Source organism: Cydia splendana, chromosome 4 (genome assembly GCF_910591565.1).
Source record: "Cydia splendana chromosome 4, ilCydSple1.2, whole genome shotgun sequence".
Classification (NCBI taxonomy): domain Eukaryota; kingdom Metazoa; phylum Arthropoda; class Insecta; order Lepidoptera; family Tortricidae; genus Cydia; species Cydia splendana.
The window spans coordinates 9534911-9550518 of record NC_085963.1 but is presented as its reverse complement, the minus strand read 5'-3'; the positions used below and the strand labels follow the sequence as shown (position 1 = coordinate 9550518).

General features: G+C 37.4%; 2 protein-coding genes across 2 annotated transcripts in view; one reads left to right on the top strand and one right to left on the bottom strand.

Moving 5' to 3' along the window:
* Positions 1-15608, bottom strand: part of LOC134789843 (solute carrier organic anion transporter family member 3A1-like) — a 122063-nt gene that overhangs the window by 10130 nt on the left and 96325 nt on the right. Inside the window, exons 9-11 of the mRNA XM_063760509.1 lie at positions 4082-4189; positions 2552-2785; positions 995-1159 (exon numbers count right to left, since the gene is read on the bottom strand). Of these exons, the coding sequence (XP_063616579.1) occupies positions 995-1159; positions 2552-2785; positions 4082-4189 (507 nt within the window). The remainder of the gene's footprint in view (positions 1-994; positions 1160-2551; positions 2786-4081; positions 4190-15608) is intronic.
* Positions 1-15608, top strand: part of LOC134789834 (tumor protein D54) — a 222948-nt gene that overhangs the window by 117471 nt on the left and 89869 nt on the right. The gene's annotated exons all lie outside the window — the stretch shown is intronic.

Here is a 15608-nt window from a genome sequence, read left to right as displayed (position 1 = left end):
GAACTGAAATTATCAAATTAGTTTTGCAGAATGCTAATACAGTTCTCTACCAAACTTCTTTTCCCGTATTGACTAGTTTTTTTGGGAATTTTCAATCATTTTTCCATAAGGTACCTTTTCTACTAAACTCTGAGACGGCATTACTAGGCTTATAACTAACTTATAACAAAAATAAAAACAGGTAAACAAACGTTACGCATTAAGGTTTCAGATCACACAATAAAAAAAAATTGAGCATTTTTTCACCTCTTTACAAAACATTTAATATCTCCGAAACTAGAAACCCTCATAAGGTACCTTTTCCCGTGGAACGTCACATATCGTCGTTGAGAATGCCAAATCCGTTATGTGCACGATTTTTGATTGACAAATAGTTACCTAGCAACAAAATACATAAGGTATTAATTAATTTGATTAAAATCGCGCACATACCGTATTTGGCATTCTCAACGACGATATATTAAAGTGGAATGAAATGTAGATATGTATGTTTTTTATTGATATTTATTCAAAGAACAATCGTCTATGGATAAAACAGCATGTGTTTCTTTGCAGCAGTATTTATTTACAATGCAGCGCGGTCAATGGTTTATGTTTATTTAATCAGAATTAGATCGTTGACCAACAAACAACTCTGACCGTATTGCAGAACGTGATTTTTATAGTACACTGGTTTTTGCGGGCGTATGCGTCAGTGTGTATTTTGGAAGTAAAACGTTGCTATGAGAAATACCTACAAATCAAACTCCACAGGCTCCAAGGCATGTTATTCCGTGCCCCAGATACTCGGTCAGGAGACCTAAAGGTACATATAATTGTCCTGGACTTACCCGTGAAGGCACTGGCCTGACTTCTGCCGAAACTGAACTGTTCTCTAAGCATTTCGGTAGGAACACGACGAACCCGGACACCACCACAAGCTCCATGCAAGCGCCGAGGCAAGGCACCAAGTACACCGGGCTATTGAGCACGGGTCTAGTTGTAATGGACTCACCCGTGAAAACACTGGCCTGACTCTTGCCGAGACTGAACTGCGTCTCCAAGTATTTCGGCAGGAACACGACGAACCCGGACACGATCATGAGCTCCATGCAAGCGCCGAGGCACGTCACAACGTACACTGGGTTCTTGAGCAGTCTCCACATTGATACCGGTATATCTGAAATACAATGACAAGGATGAAATTTACAACATACTGTTATTAATTGGACAAACAACAAATAAGATAAAAAAGGCGGTAAGTAGAGTTATGTAACGTCAGTTCTAAATCTAAACTATAATGTTTTGATATTGTAAACCCAGTCCGACGGCCGGATTTCTTTATTACAGTCTATCTGTCCGCTGTTTTGTATATGCTTAAATTAGCGACAAAGAAGTTAGGTGATTTTACGACACCAAACTATTCCGTCCATTTTATACTATACTAACTACTAACGATCCGCCCAGCTTCGCACGGGTGTCACATATCCTTAACAAATTGTACACTCAAACCTTCCTCAAGAATCACTCTATTGATACGTGAAAACCGCATGAAAATCCGTTCAGAAGTTTTTGAGTTTATCGCTAACATACAAACACACAGACAGACGCGGCGGGGGACTTAGTTTTATAAACGATGAAGACATGCCTTTATGAATGTAACAATAAGTAAATAGAAATTGTGCGACATGTATATCCACTGTCTCAAGACAATCGAATTGTTTGTTAGTAATCTCAGAGGAGCCGATGCATTTGTTTGGTTAGACGAGCTATTCTAGGATGCGTGAGCAATCATTGTTTGTAAACATTTATGAGACTGAACAACATCAATCAGTGAATGTTTCATTCATTTTGTCATGAGATGATCCATGTTATGGTGAATTACGAATACTTAGATTTTCTTTATTTTAATTATCCTTTTATAAGATTCTATTTGGCCTTCGCCATGTTGCGGTTTCTTAGTGCTACTAATTTATTTTACTGGAGTTATGGAATGTCACCAATTGTAACATGGCAAACCTGCATGTGCAGCCACCGCGCGCACTGGCCGGTTGTAAATAAAAAAAACTAAGGGATTCGCCCGTCTTTTGCTTTTTCTTCATAAATTTTTCCTTTGGAAATGTTGTTGGATATGGATATAGCACAATTCTGTAATGATTATTTTAATGCCACTAATGTAGCCTTTTCTTCTACCTTTAAATTGAAGAGCTACCTTAATCACTGTTGCTGCTTATTATTTGGATGTTTGCTGCAGCAGCTTTTCTCCGCGTGGACCTTGCTGAGCCTACGTCATCGGATGCGGTAGCACCCGCGGCCACAATTGATCGTTCGGTTCGACAAAGATCGGGATTCAAGAACGTTAAGGCCAGTGACGATATTTTATTGGTTTAGGTTTAAGTACTGACGGAAATTAGTTTATTTTATTGTACATATTTCATATAGTGTTTACTATAAAGAACCTAGTTTTCATTTACCGCTCTAGTTAGCCGGCTACACAATGTAAACAAGAATAAAAGATTTCGCATGAAATGCCTGAACCACTTGATAAATAGCATGACTCTGACCAACCTACCTTTTATATCCTTGCCATAGCCCGTGTCCTTTATATCGGACGGCGGTTTCACTGGAGGCTTAGCGGTCCCCGAGCCGCTAGCCGCGGCCGCTTTCTCCACGAGTCTGATCTTCTCTTTCTCTCGCACCAGCACCTTCGGGAACGAGAAGAAAGGGACGGCGACCAGTATCAGGAGGAAGCCGCAGAGCAGGAAGCCGCCCCACCACATGCCGACCCAGCGGTGGTCGTATTGATCTAAAATAATTAATTCCACATATATTCTTTAGTTTAGATATCTGCAATCAGCAAAAAACTTGCATCGAGCCGTAAGATCTAAGCAATTGTGAGGAGAAATATTTTTTTTGTCACGTATTGAGTTTAAGTACAATGGATTTAGTTGAAATGTAAAGAATGGAATGGTACATCTTCATCATCATCATCCTGCCCTGCCGGTTTCGACCACGGCGACTTTTCTGGGGACAATCTTACACAGATTAACCTAGCCCCAAGCTAAGTTAAGCTTGGTCTATGGGTACTAGGCGACTATATATATACTTATATAGATAAATATATAGAAAACATCCATAACTCAGGAACAAATTTAATATTCGTGATAAACACACCAATAAATGCCCTGAACGGGATTTTTAACAACTTGATTATGCGTAACTTAAAGGTATTATTGAGTCATTTACTTAACCTCATATCCATAAACTTAGCATACCTACCTCAGTTAAGTTTTGTCACGTTCTAACAAACACAAGTGTCAGAATGGCAGATAGGGACAAACGATTATCAACGGCGTGTTAGATGTCACAGATGTTTATGAATAACGCTATTACATTACATTACCTACTATTTAATATGGTAGCTAAATTTCTACCCATCACACTCATAAAATTGAATATATGCTAAGTAACTACCCTAGGTAACTACCCTATTGGATCACAACATTCATAACAGTTGATCTGTGTTAAAGATTTTATCCATTCAAATTCAATTATACAGCAACACAACACATACGGTTAGCCAATATTGCCACGTAATTTAATTTGATAGGTTCAACTTTCTCATCGTATTATGTACATCGTAGCAATCTTATCGTAAATCAAACTGAAATCAGTTTTATAATACTTACGTTGTTTTAATACTTCAACATAAGATCGATTTGTTACAAAATTATAAAAAACGGCTAATTAAATCTTCCGTTACTTAAAATCGGAATAAAAATGATTTCGTTTCACGCAACCGAACACATACACAGGCCACGCAAATATCTTTTCTTCGTAGTGTTTTCATTTGATAACTGAACCAGTACCTACTTATCATATAAAATTGTATAAGTACCTACAATGTACCTAAGTATGTTACTTTATGCCGTTATTCAGAAACGTCCTAAAAACCTATTATCCATCATATCAACATTTAGTTTGTTATTTTTAAACTATTGAGGTTTGTAGGTACAGTTTATGAATAAATGTTGAACTTTACAACATTTGCATAAAATATTCTAGAGTATAGTACCGTTATTCTTGGTATGCTATATCTTACCTATTTCTATAATTTGTCCCGAAAACGAATCCATATGAAAGGAGAGCAGATAGGCACCAAGCAGAAATCCAAGCACGGGTCCGAAGGCAGCCATACTGTACATGCACCCTGCAAGGAATAAGTAGCATTAAATATAAATACATGTTCATCACACTTTGTCATAAAACGTGTTATTTCACGCAGCTTTAGCGGGAGTTATCGGTTCATGTGTCATTACCGATTTCGTGATAAGACGGCGTCCCAGTTTACCATACGCTTTATTTTTATATATATAGTATGGATTTATGGCATTACGACTCCCATACTTGCTATTTCGACTAGAGCCCTTGTTTGGATTCACCATTCGCCACATTGTCATTCCGTCAACCCAAAAACGATGTAGCTATACTTAATTATACATGAACTTATAAACAAAACTTTTCCATTCTTTCAAGTCCGGTAAACAAGGCAAAGTTCAATAAAAAACTTTGTAAGTATGTTTGTTTAATAAATTATTCCCTTTCCTGGTAAAACAGCAATAAAACTGCCATACATGTGTACCTACATACCTCAATTCAACCATGTGTCCGTATGTTTTAATTGCTATAAAATCGCGTTCATAATAGCGTAAACAAGTTCCAAATCATTGAAGCAGGTGCTCTGAAAGGAAACCGCCGCGGCGCATGCATAAAACGAAGCTTATGTTATTAGGCCAAGAAAGGTACGCTCGGCTAGTATGGCGGAATGGAAATAATTAGTAATAGCTGAAATTTTCGGTGTATGGAACAGATAATAAATCTAGTGATTACGTCGCCACATAATCCAAATAAATATATTACATTTAGGTATTAAAAAAAAAATGTAAAAATATAAAAAATCACAGAAAGTTTGTAAAAAATATTAATAACATTTTTTAAATTTATACTCATAGAGAAATATTTGCTTTATGACATTAAGCATGAATCACACAAAAAATAATTCTGTATCCTACATTTAAAGTAAGTAACCTACGGTTATTATTAAATTCAGTATATTTCCGTCCTCAAAAATGGTAATAGGCTATTTTTTCTCTCATTATTTCCAAATTACAATAAGTACAAGCGTTGCAATTTAATCGTACACTAAATAATACCGTATGGTAGGTTTTATGGGGTTGTGCATTAATTGCCTGGTTAACAATGGTAATAGATCAATATCATATGGGATTTTTATTATGAGTTCTCTTTCGTCGAATACTGTAAAAATCGGCTTGAAATATGATTCGTAACACAAAAAACCATCAAAAACGTTATCGTTGCTTTAAAGTTGCCGCGCACGAGCCAGGGAGCTAACGCGATTGGTCGTTGCATGGAGCGGGGCGACGGAACGATGAAACTTCCATCGCCCCGAGCGCGAATATTTAAAAAAGTATTTAGTATATTTACTATTTACTCGGTCAAAACATATGTACCAGTGAACGTAAAAAATATGGGAGACTAGATTCGAACTAATTATCAGCTTTAATCTGGGCAAGAGTGCTGTAAATAAGAAAGTAAATTTTACGTAATTGCAGGCTTTCCGTCTTTGCGTGCGCGTTAAATTTAATACAATAATAGGCCAATTATATAGGGCTATTATACTGACACACACCCAATTTGATAGCAGAAAAAGACGCGAAATTAAAATTTTCTTAGGGAAATCAAATCTTCGCGCCTATAAGTTTAAACCATTTAAGGCTTCAATAGAGGTCATTTAAGTACCACCCCTCACCACTAAAATGTAATTATCAAAAACGACAGTTGCTAATGTTCCCCAAAGTAAGCATTTCTAGTTATTGCTGCAATACAGTGGTACCGGGCACCTTGCGACGCAAGGCCGAGCAGGAATCGCAAACCTTAAAATATTTGCACTAATTAATTGAGTTAGGATTTTGTTAGTACTCTTTAATTGAATAGCAAAAAATATAAGTTATGTATTAGAAATACCGTTTTTATTCGATTTTTAATTAAGTAATTATTGTTAAACTTATTTTTACCGTGTGGTGTCGGTTAAAATTTCACTAGTAACATCATTTGGCGACTAGGGCAATAAAAGTCGACACCATAACCAACAAATTAACAAATAACAATAACCAACAAATTAACAAACAACCAAAATTTGCGGTAATATAATTACTAATTATAATTATTATAATTAAACTCGACTGAACGCAAGCGCACCGAACCGTGTCGCTCCCCTGACGCGACTCAGTGTCATAAAACGTAAGGCCGTGGTATTAACGACAGCGGATAGCTGAGCGGCGAGCGGTGACTGCAGGCGGCAATAAGGTGTTCAGTTAATGTTTTTATAATTTGAAATGACTTCGTTTCCATGTAGAAATAACCAAACAGACTTTAGAAGCATTTAATATTTTATTTGTGGCCGTATAAATTATGTTTTATTGGTAAATTAACTACAATTATTCATATTTGTGGATAAAACAATATACATACTATAATTAATACTAAATTAACATTAAATAAATACATTATTTATGACATAAAAATACATTGCGCGTATTTAACTACTTAGCACTGCTTAATTACGATACTTGCAAGCAAGTAGTAAAGTATATGGCTCCATCCTATCCTGTACCACGATATAGAAGCGATAACATTTTTGCGACAGTTTTGTATAGATAATGGATTTGTCGCTAGAAAATTACGATATCGAGATAAAAGTCAGGTTTCTGAGCGCTATTAAAACCTTAAATGCCTTTTACTTATACATGTTTTAAATTTGCCGCGCTTTTTCTAGTCAAGCTGAATGTGTTTCACTATAGAATAGTAATCGAATTGGTTAAGATTTAACGTTTAATGCATATAAATAACATAATTAGTAAATAACATAATTTTGGACTAAGTACATTATACATACCTACAGGACATCAGGCTATGGTTTGGCGCACCGTGACCCTGAACGGCGCGGTAATGTGTTACGGCTGTTAAGTGAAGTCCAGACGGGATGATCAAATCGACCGATTTGATCAGAAATGAAATTGGGGTCAATCTCCAAATTAAGCAACAATTAAACAACTGTACCCATATTTGGAACCTCAGAATAATATACCCGGCCGGATACCGGATAGTAACTTTGCTTGATTTCAGAGTAAACAAATTGGATTTAAGAAACAGTCACGGTCATATTGTACATTACTCGTTTATTATTTCAAAACAATTTAAACATCCACTCACTTGCACGCGTAGGTACCTACTCATTTCGAACATAGAAATGAGTCCGCGAAACAGGTTAAAACCTGCACAATGCGCACCTAAAAACCGAAATGTAGGTATTGTTCAATTTAGTTTGTAGTTAATTAGTTTTTTGGTGTAAGTGTATGAACCAAGGTCTGAAATAAATGATTTTTTATTTTTTTTATTGTTCCGCCGGCCGAAGATTCGGCGGTCGGATACCGAATATTTGGCCGACGGTCAGGCCGAATATCCGGTATCCGACCAAACAACTATCCATTGCATTTCTAATTGAGAGTGGCAACACTATCGTAGGTCGTATTGCCCTTTTCTAGCATATACGTCCCTCGCTCCTACACTCCCACCACACAGGCAGGTTGCTTTGTCAGTTATTAGGGATGTACCGACTAGTCGCCGACTAGTCGGGAAAGCCGACTATCCGGCCACATTTGTAGTCGGCGATTAGTCGGCGACTAGTCGGCAAAAATGGCCGATTAGTCGGCACTTTATTAGTGCAAGAAAAACAGAAAAAAAAGAAATCAACAGTCAATATTTACCATATGTTTTATGTCTTTTTTACTAAAATACCTATTCAGAGGGCATTTGAGAACTTTTGTTCATATAGTTGACTGTTTGATCGTTATCGTATGTTGGTGGGATGGTGTTTTCCTCTACAGGTCGATCTCAACTGATTCTCGTGTAATATCATGGGCAAGTTCGATAGTTAAATAATTTTATTATTATTCAGTACTAGCTTTTGCCCGCGACTTTGTCTGCGTGGAATTAGTGACAACAGCTAAAGTAGGTATAGCGCTTGTATAATGCTAATAGTAATCATTCAATTCGCGCATTGCTTACTTCAATTACTAGGCAATTCGTTAACTCTTTCAATTCCACCCCCCTTTGCACTCTCTTCAGGGATGATTTCCGACATAAAAACTATCCTATGCCGTTCCCCGGGACTCAAACTATCTCTATAACAAATTTCAACTAAATCGGTTCAGCGGCTTAAGCGTGAAGAAGTAACAGACAGACAGACCGACACACTTTCGCCTTTATATTATAGTAAGTATATATTGACGAACTATTAATGTTATCGTAAAATTAAGAGACTTAGGCAGGGCACGTTGATCGTAAAGTCGCTCACCAAGGGGATAGGTTCTTAACTGGCGACTACGTACGGGAAATAGAGCCTTGGAAATACCTCCTACAAGCTGTACGGATGGTCTGCTCAGGATCGCAAAATAAAAGAAAGACAGAAATATGTAAATTCAATGATGACGTGTAAAAGTGCCCTTGTGGCCTATTTGCTGAATAAATGTTGATGTTTGATGGTGACAGTTCGCTACAGCAATGAGTATAATTTAAAACATAAAAATCAATAAAAGGTCTTTTTTGGCGCAACTTTTTCCTTCAAAAATAAATTTAGATTAGTTATAGGACCAATTTCTTGTTTAAAAAAAACACGAAATGTCAAACTATTCATTCATTCAGTCAGTTCATTCGATTCACGCTTAAGGCGTTTTTTACTTTTGTAGCTGTTTGTGGTTTTTTAGCAAAAACGCTTCTAAGTTTAGAGTCGGTTTGAAGCAAACAACATAAAAACGCCTCTGAAATGTAATAAAAAAGAAAAAAGGCGGGATCGGAAAATTCTCACTGAATTGGGTAGTACTATAAAATATAAGAAACACGTATCTACGCTCGCTATAAAAATGAGTTCTTCTAGTGAAGAAAATGATATTCTTACGCTGACGCCTACCGAAATTCAAGAGACAGCACAGGCAGTGGCTAGTAATTTGCTACCAGAGAAATCGCGGGCTAGTACTTATAGTTATCCAAATGTTTCCTTATTTCCTCGCAGTAGTCGTGAAAAGCACTATGTAATGCCTCGGCCGGAAACGCTAAAGATGGAGTCGTATTATTCGAGGGCCTCCACCAACGTGTCGGCCCTCAAACTCACTCGTCCATCTTTTAGCGGTTTTCCGTCCTCTCCTACAATGTACTATAGTTGTCCGTTAAATTATCTAGCAAATAAAAACGATCCGGAATAGTGATGTGAAAGTGCAAGAGGATATTAGAAAGAGAGATGCCTAAGAGTAGCATACCATAATGAATACATGTGTCTTAGCTGTATATTGTATTGTTATAAATAATGTTAAAAATGCTTTATGTTGTTAATGTGTTCCAAATTGTGCCGCTTTGGCATTAGCTGTAAGGTGCAATTTGTTATTTGAAATAAATAAATAAATACAATAAATGATAATTTTACAAAATGTACCTATCAAATTGTATACTTTACTAAATATCTCTCTCCTCACAGGTGTTACAATAAAGGGTGTACGTACTACATAATTAATTAAACACTCGTAATATAATTATATTACATACACATAATAAGTATATCATAGGATATGTATAATCACATTGGTTTGGCGTCTTCCCACCACCAGGCGATAACAAACATGTTTCAATATTATTCTTATGTTCCGAATATCGGTACAGCTGTTTAATGACAGCATTTACACAAAAATAAAACGCTAATTAAATAACTTATCATATTCGGAACTACAGATGCAACGGATAGTTGTTTGGCCGCATACAGGATACCGGATGTACGGCCTGACCATAGGCCGAATATTCGGTATTCAGCCGCCGAATATTCGGCCGGCGGAAATATTCAGGTTTTTCAGGTGCGCATTGTGGAAGTTTTGGCCTGTTTCGTAATGAACTTTCGCGCGGTATATAGGTCTATCACTAGGTACGAAATTAGTGCGCGAGCTAGTGAATGGAACGTTTAAATTGTTTTAAAATAATAATCGAGTACGATTATATTCCGATATCAAGCATAGTTAATTAGTACCCTTATTTTAGTATCCGGTATCCGTCCGGATATTAAAATAAGGGCGAGATAGGATACCGGATAGTAACCGAATATCCGGTGCATCTCTATTCGGAACCTAAAGTTTTAATCCTGGATGGTGCAAATATGTATAATTTTGAGACAATGACTTGAAAATTTGTCTTGTATAACTGACAAAGCAACCTGCCTGTGTGGTAGGAGTGTGGGGGAGAGAGGGAGGTATATGCTAGAAAAAGACAATACGACCTAGGGGCTGTCCATACATGACGTCATCTATTTTTGACGATTTTTGTCGCCCCCCCCCCCCTAAAATCATCAAAAAATCATGCTTCGAATGACACCGTTTCCTCCTGCGTCATGCTACCATCATCCGATGTCCAGACCCCCCCCCCCCCCCCAATTTGAAATGACTTAAATTTATGAATAGCCCCCTACGACAGTGTTGCCACTCTCAATATTATTTATTCTTAGGTTCCGAATATGGTAAGTTATTTAATTAGCGTTTTATTTTTGTGTAAAACGCTGTCATTTTAAAGCCGTACTTTTCGCCTTATTGCAAAGGAGTAAGGTGCAAAAGTGTAAACATATATTTCACGTCGACTCTTATTATACTATGTTATACTTATTATGGAACTTACTATGTTATACTTATTATGGAACGTAAACTATGAATTGAAAGAGCACGAAATAGTCAATATAATACGTTTGTTGAAAAAAAAAGTCTACAGACGCTTAGGCGCGAAGGGTTATTGTCTCATAGAAAATTTGAATTTCGCGCCTTTTTCTACTGACAAAGTTGTTGGATAGACGTTAATATCAAATTAAAGAGTGGGCCTACACACTTCGCTGTGACAGAATGTGAAAGTGTCACCAAAACTGTCAAATGACTACGATAATAAGTATTCCTTTTATAATGCCACTCCACACTATGCCATTCTGAAATTAAATAAGAACGATAGATAGTCATGCGCAATTTTTATTTTTGTAGTGGGTCATAATTGACGTATATAATTACGAATATAATTTGAACATCAACCAATAATATTGGAAATGATATCAGTTATTTTTAATCAGCTATCATTCACGCGCGCGTTCATTTTGCTCAAACTTGGCCGCACAAATATTTGGTGCGAGCGAGACGCCCGCGCACGTTCGAATTGGCCTGTCACTTGTAGCAACTTGTAGGTAAGTACATACTTACCTACATACTATCCACGCGTCCTTGGCACTAACTCCCGCCACCGCCCGCATTGAAACTGTCCCCGCGCGCCGCAAGGAAATGTAATCCTTAGCATTAGCGCAAAGAGTTCAAATTTGGTAGTTTCATTTAGCGAATTTGTTAAAATGCACATATTTATTACATTGACCATATTTTTGTGTGATTATGTATTGAATATCACTTTGAACGTTATCAGAACAAAGTCTGCAAGAAATTATATCTATAACCATTTTTTCTAGCATGTTTAAGGCGTAAATATATATACAAGTGATACAAATAATATTGATGTCAGATTCTCGGATAAATAGCTTAATGAGGTAGTTTTATGGTAATTCAATCAAAGACCTAATTATTACTTTTTTTTTATATCAAGTTACGACGTATATCCGTGAGGCCCCGCCATTTATTGAATTAGTTATTTTCCGTGTTAATATTTTGACTGATTCCATTGTCGACTCATTATAAATATTATTTTCGTCACGTTTACGAACTAAAAATACTATTACTATTTTTAACAAACAAGAACGGCTCTTTTTTTTAACTATTTTTTTTTACCTACTTCCGGACAGAAAGTTTGTTGGATTCGAAAATAAAGTATCTTAAAATGATCTAAAGAACAGGAATAAAAAAAAAATTGCCTATTACTAATTAATGTTTAACGTAACCGTATCTTTACTGGAGTATATGAAGCAAAGGCAAAGCATTGCTTAGCAAAGCCGGCGGCATCGAGGGAGCGTGTATGCAGCTAGCCAGCTACATCCTTCACAAAACATTTCGTCTCGTCTGTAAACTAGTATCTACTATGACTTGACCTATACATCCGTTGCTAAGATCATACTTATGCTGGTAAGCCTGAGATTATGCGGTAAATGAGCGATTTGAACAGCCCAGCGTTGCGATTCGCTTGTACAGCTGAAACTAGGTCAGTGTTGGTTGCCGTTGCGGCAGGCTTTGGTAATAAATATCTATGACTGATGGGCCGAGCCCGGGCGTCGCGTGAGCGCGCCGCTGCATTCACCCATTTTGTTATTTCACCGTCGACCTTGAACTTCGAGCTAGATTTGAATATTGCAGTTTTATGGATTTTATTTGGAGTCGTAGGTACTTGGTACTTATTGTGCTGACATTTAAGAAATTGATAGGTAGGTAACCACTCGAAGAAATGAACGTGTTCTGAGCGAGGTGAAGATTTGTTTGACATTGAGAATAAACCACAATAAGCAGACCCTATTATTTTGTAAAGCTAAACCTTTTTTTAATTACTTAAGTATTGTAGCTTTTTGCAATTAACACTGCTTCTCCATGACTAAAGTTGCCCCCATTGAGTGATATCTGATTTGGTCAATATTATACATATATTATAGCAGTTACATTTTTTACTAAGTGCAGTTATATTCGTTACATTGTACCTATGGGTCATTACATTGCGTCATTGTATCAAAAGTTATTTAAAGTCTTCTGGCTCCGAAAAGACGTTCAAACCTTCATACTGATTACTGGGAAGTGTAACATTTCATCTCGACTGCAGAGGCTTAAACTTGAAAGCTTTAAGCCGGGGTCGGCGGGCTCTAGGTGGACTCAGCTTTTCTAAATGCCAAGTTGAACAACAAAAGTACTTACGTACTCTTTCATAGTTCACATAATTACTATTGAAAATCTTGTATTAAAGATTTTGAGAACTCTATAAAGTGAATTGGAAAATAATTAAAATCATTTCTTGAAGCTTCCGCTCATATCACTAAAATAAAAAAATATTTACACTAAAAATATTTGTATGGGAGTAACAACAGATTTTTATGTATTAAGTACGTACGTTGTGTTGTGATTTGACAATACGATTACAATGAAATATCAACATCTACCTTTACAGTTACAAGATCAAACCTAAAGTATATGTATAAGTATATTATAGGTAAACCAGAACTTTGGGAGTATTGTCAAGAGGGCGCTCGTTTTGAATTTTATATAGCAACAATTTGTATAGTGGGGACAATGGAAATTGGCAATGATTTTTGTTTTATTCCGACAACTTTAAGAGCGCTCTTACAAGAAAAGTCGAAATAATGCAAAATTGATGATACTAGTCGACGAAATTCAGGACTTTGCGCTCATTATTAGAAACAATGAGTACTTGTTCCAGTAAAAGCGTCTTCTTATCTTTATAAATATCGTTGTAAATATTAGAAAAAGGACTTATTAAATTAGTACTTAATGATTTTTTTTCTGATGGTCGTTTCCGAAAAACCCCGTGAAGCACTGAATGGCGAGCTCTTATTTGGAAATGTTGAGAATTTTACTCTGCTAAGCCTGGTTATTTTGTATTACTAATACCCTGTACTTTAGGCATATCAAACTATATTTTTCCTACATACCTTTGAGAAAGAGAAAATCAAAGTAAAACGAACTCTATTTTCTCTCCGAAACAAGTGTCAATTCCTACGAAAATCTACTTAATATCGAAGTCATTTTCATACTCAAGCAATCTGCAACGTTTGCTTATACTGTTGGTATACATTAGTGTTTATGAAATTCTACTATAATTTTTTGGCAATTTTTTGAAAACTACTCTATATTACCGATGACGCGCGCTGCGCCAGCTCAGTGCCGCGGCAGAGCTTGTAGAGGCAGGACGTGTGTCGGTCGGCTCCGCACATTTTCAACGGCGACGACGAGGTTTTTTATCATTGTGTGCGGCGGGCGCCGTGTAAAACGCTATACTGTGTGCGTGTAAACCGCAACGAGAGACTTTGATCCTAGCACTGTTTTTATAGTATTATAATGGTACAGTTTAATAAACTACCGGACAGGATTAAAAATATTTGAAACGACCTGACATTCTATATGTATTTATTTGACTCAAGATAGTACTCAGGGTCTGATGATGGAGCCGGAAGGTGGTCACCGGTACCAATCAACCATGCAACTAAACCACTTCGTGTTTAGGCTCGTTTTATTCATTCAACAAGATCTTTGACACAAGATAGTACTCAGGGTCTGATGATGGAGCCGGAAGGTGGTCACCGGTACCAATCAACCATGCAACTAAACCACTTCGTGTTTGGGCTCGTTTGATTCGGCTCAACAAGATCTTTGACTTAAGATAGTACTCAGGGTCTGATGATGGAGCCGGAAGGTGGTCACCGGTACCAATCAACCATGCAACTAAACCACTTCGTGTTTAGGCTCGTTTTATTCATTCAACAAGATCTTTGACACAAGATAGTACTCAGGGTCTGATGATGGAGCCGGAAGGTGGTCACCGGTACCAATCAACCATGCAACTAAACCACTTCGTGTTTGGCTTCGTTCGATTCGTCGCAACAAGATCTTTGACACAAGTTAGTACTCAGGGTCTGATGATGGAGCTGGACTGTGGCCACGGGTACCAGTCTACCATGTAACTGAACCACTTCGTGTTTGGGCTCGTTTGATTCGTCGCAATAAGATGTTTGACACAAGATACTACTCAGGGTCTGATGATGGAGCTGATAGACAGGTACCCGTCGCCACCTTCACGCTCCATCATCAGACCCTGAGTACTACCTTGTGTCAAAGATCTTGTTGAGATGAATAAAACGTGCCTAAACACGAAGTGGTTTAGTTGCATGGTTGATTGGTACCGGTGACCACCTTCCGGCTCCAACATCAGACCCTGAGTACTATCTTAAGTCAAAGATCTTGTTGAGCCGAATCAAACGAGCCCAAACACGAAGTGGTTTAGTTGCATGGTTGATTGGTAATGGTACCTTCCAGCTCCATCATCAGACCCTGAGTACTGTCTTGTGTCAAAGATCTTGTTGAGACGAATCAAACGAGCCCAAACACGAAGTTGTTTAGTTACATGATAGACTGGTACCCGTGGCCACCTTCCAGCTCCATCATCAGACCCTGTGTATCTTCAGTGTCAAAGATCTTGTTGAGACGAATTAAACGAGCCTAATCATGTTACTACATGGTTGATTGGTATCCGTGACCACCTTAATCATCATCAGATCCTCAGTACCAGTTCGTTTTTAAACCCTCGTTGATACAAACTTTACAACCTATAGGTACCAAATGCAATGACGAAACATGTAAATAAGCGAGTAGGTACCTATAATTTCTTTCGAGTAATATACCTTCATAAGTACGAGTATGGGGCTATTCATAAATTACGTCGTTTCAAATGGGAGGAGTGGACGGGGGGGGGGGGGTCTGGACATCGGATGATGGTAACATGACGTAGGAGGAAACAGATTCATCCGAAGCTTGATTTTTGGA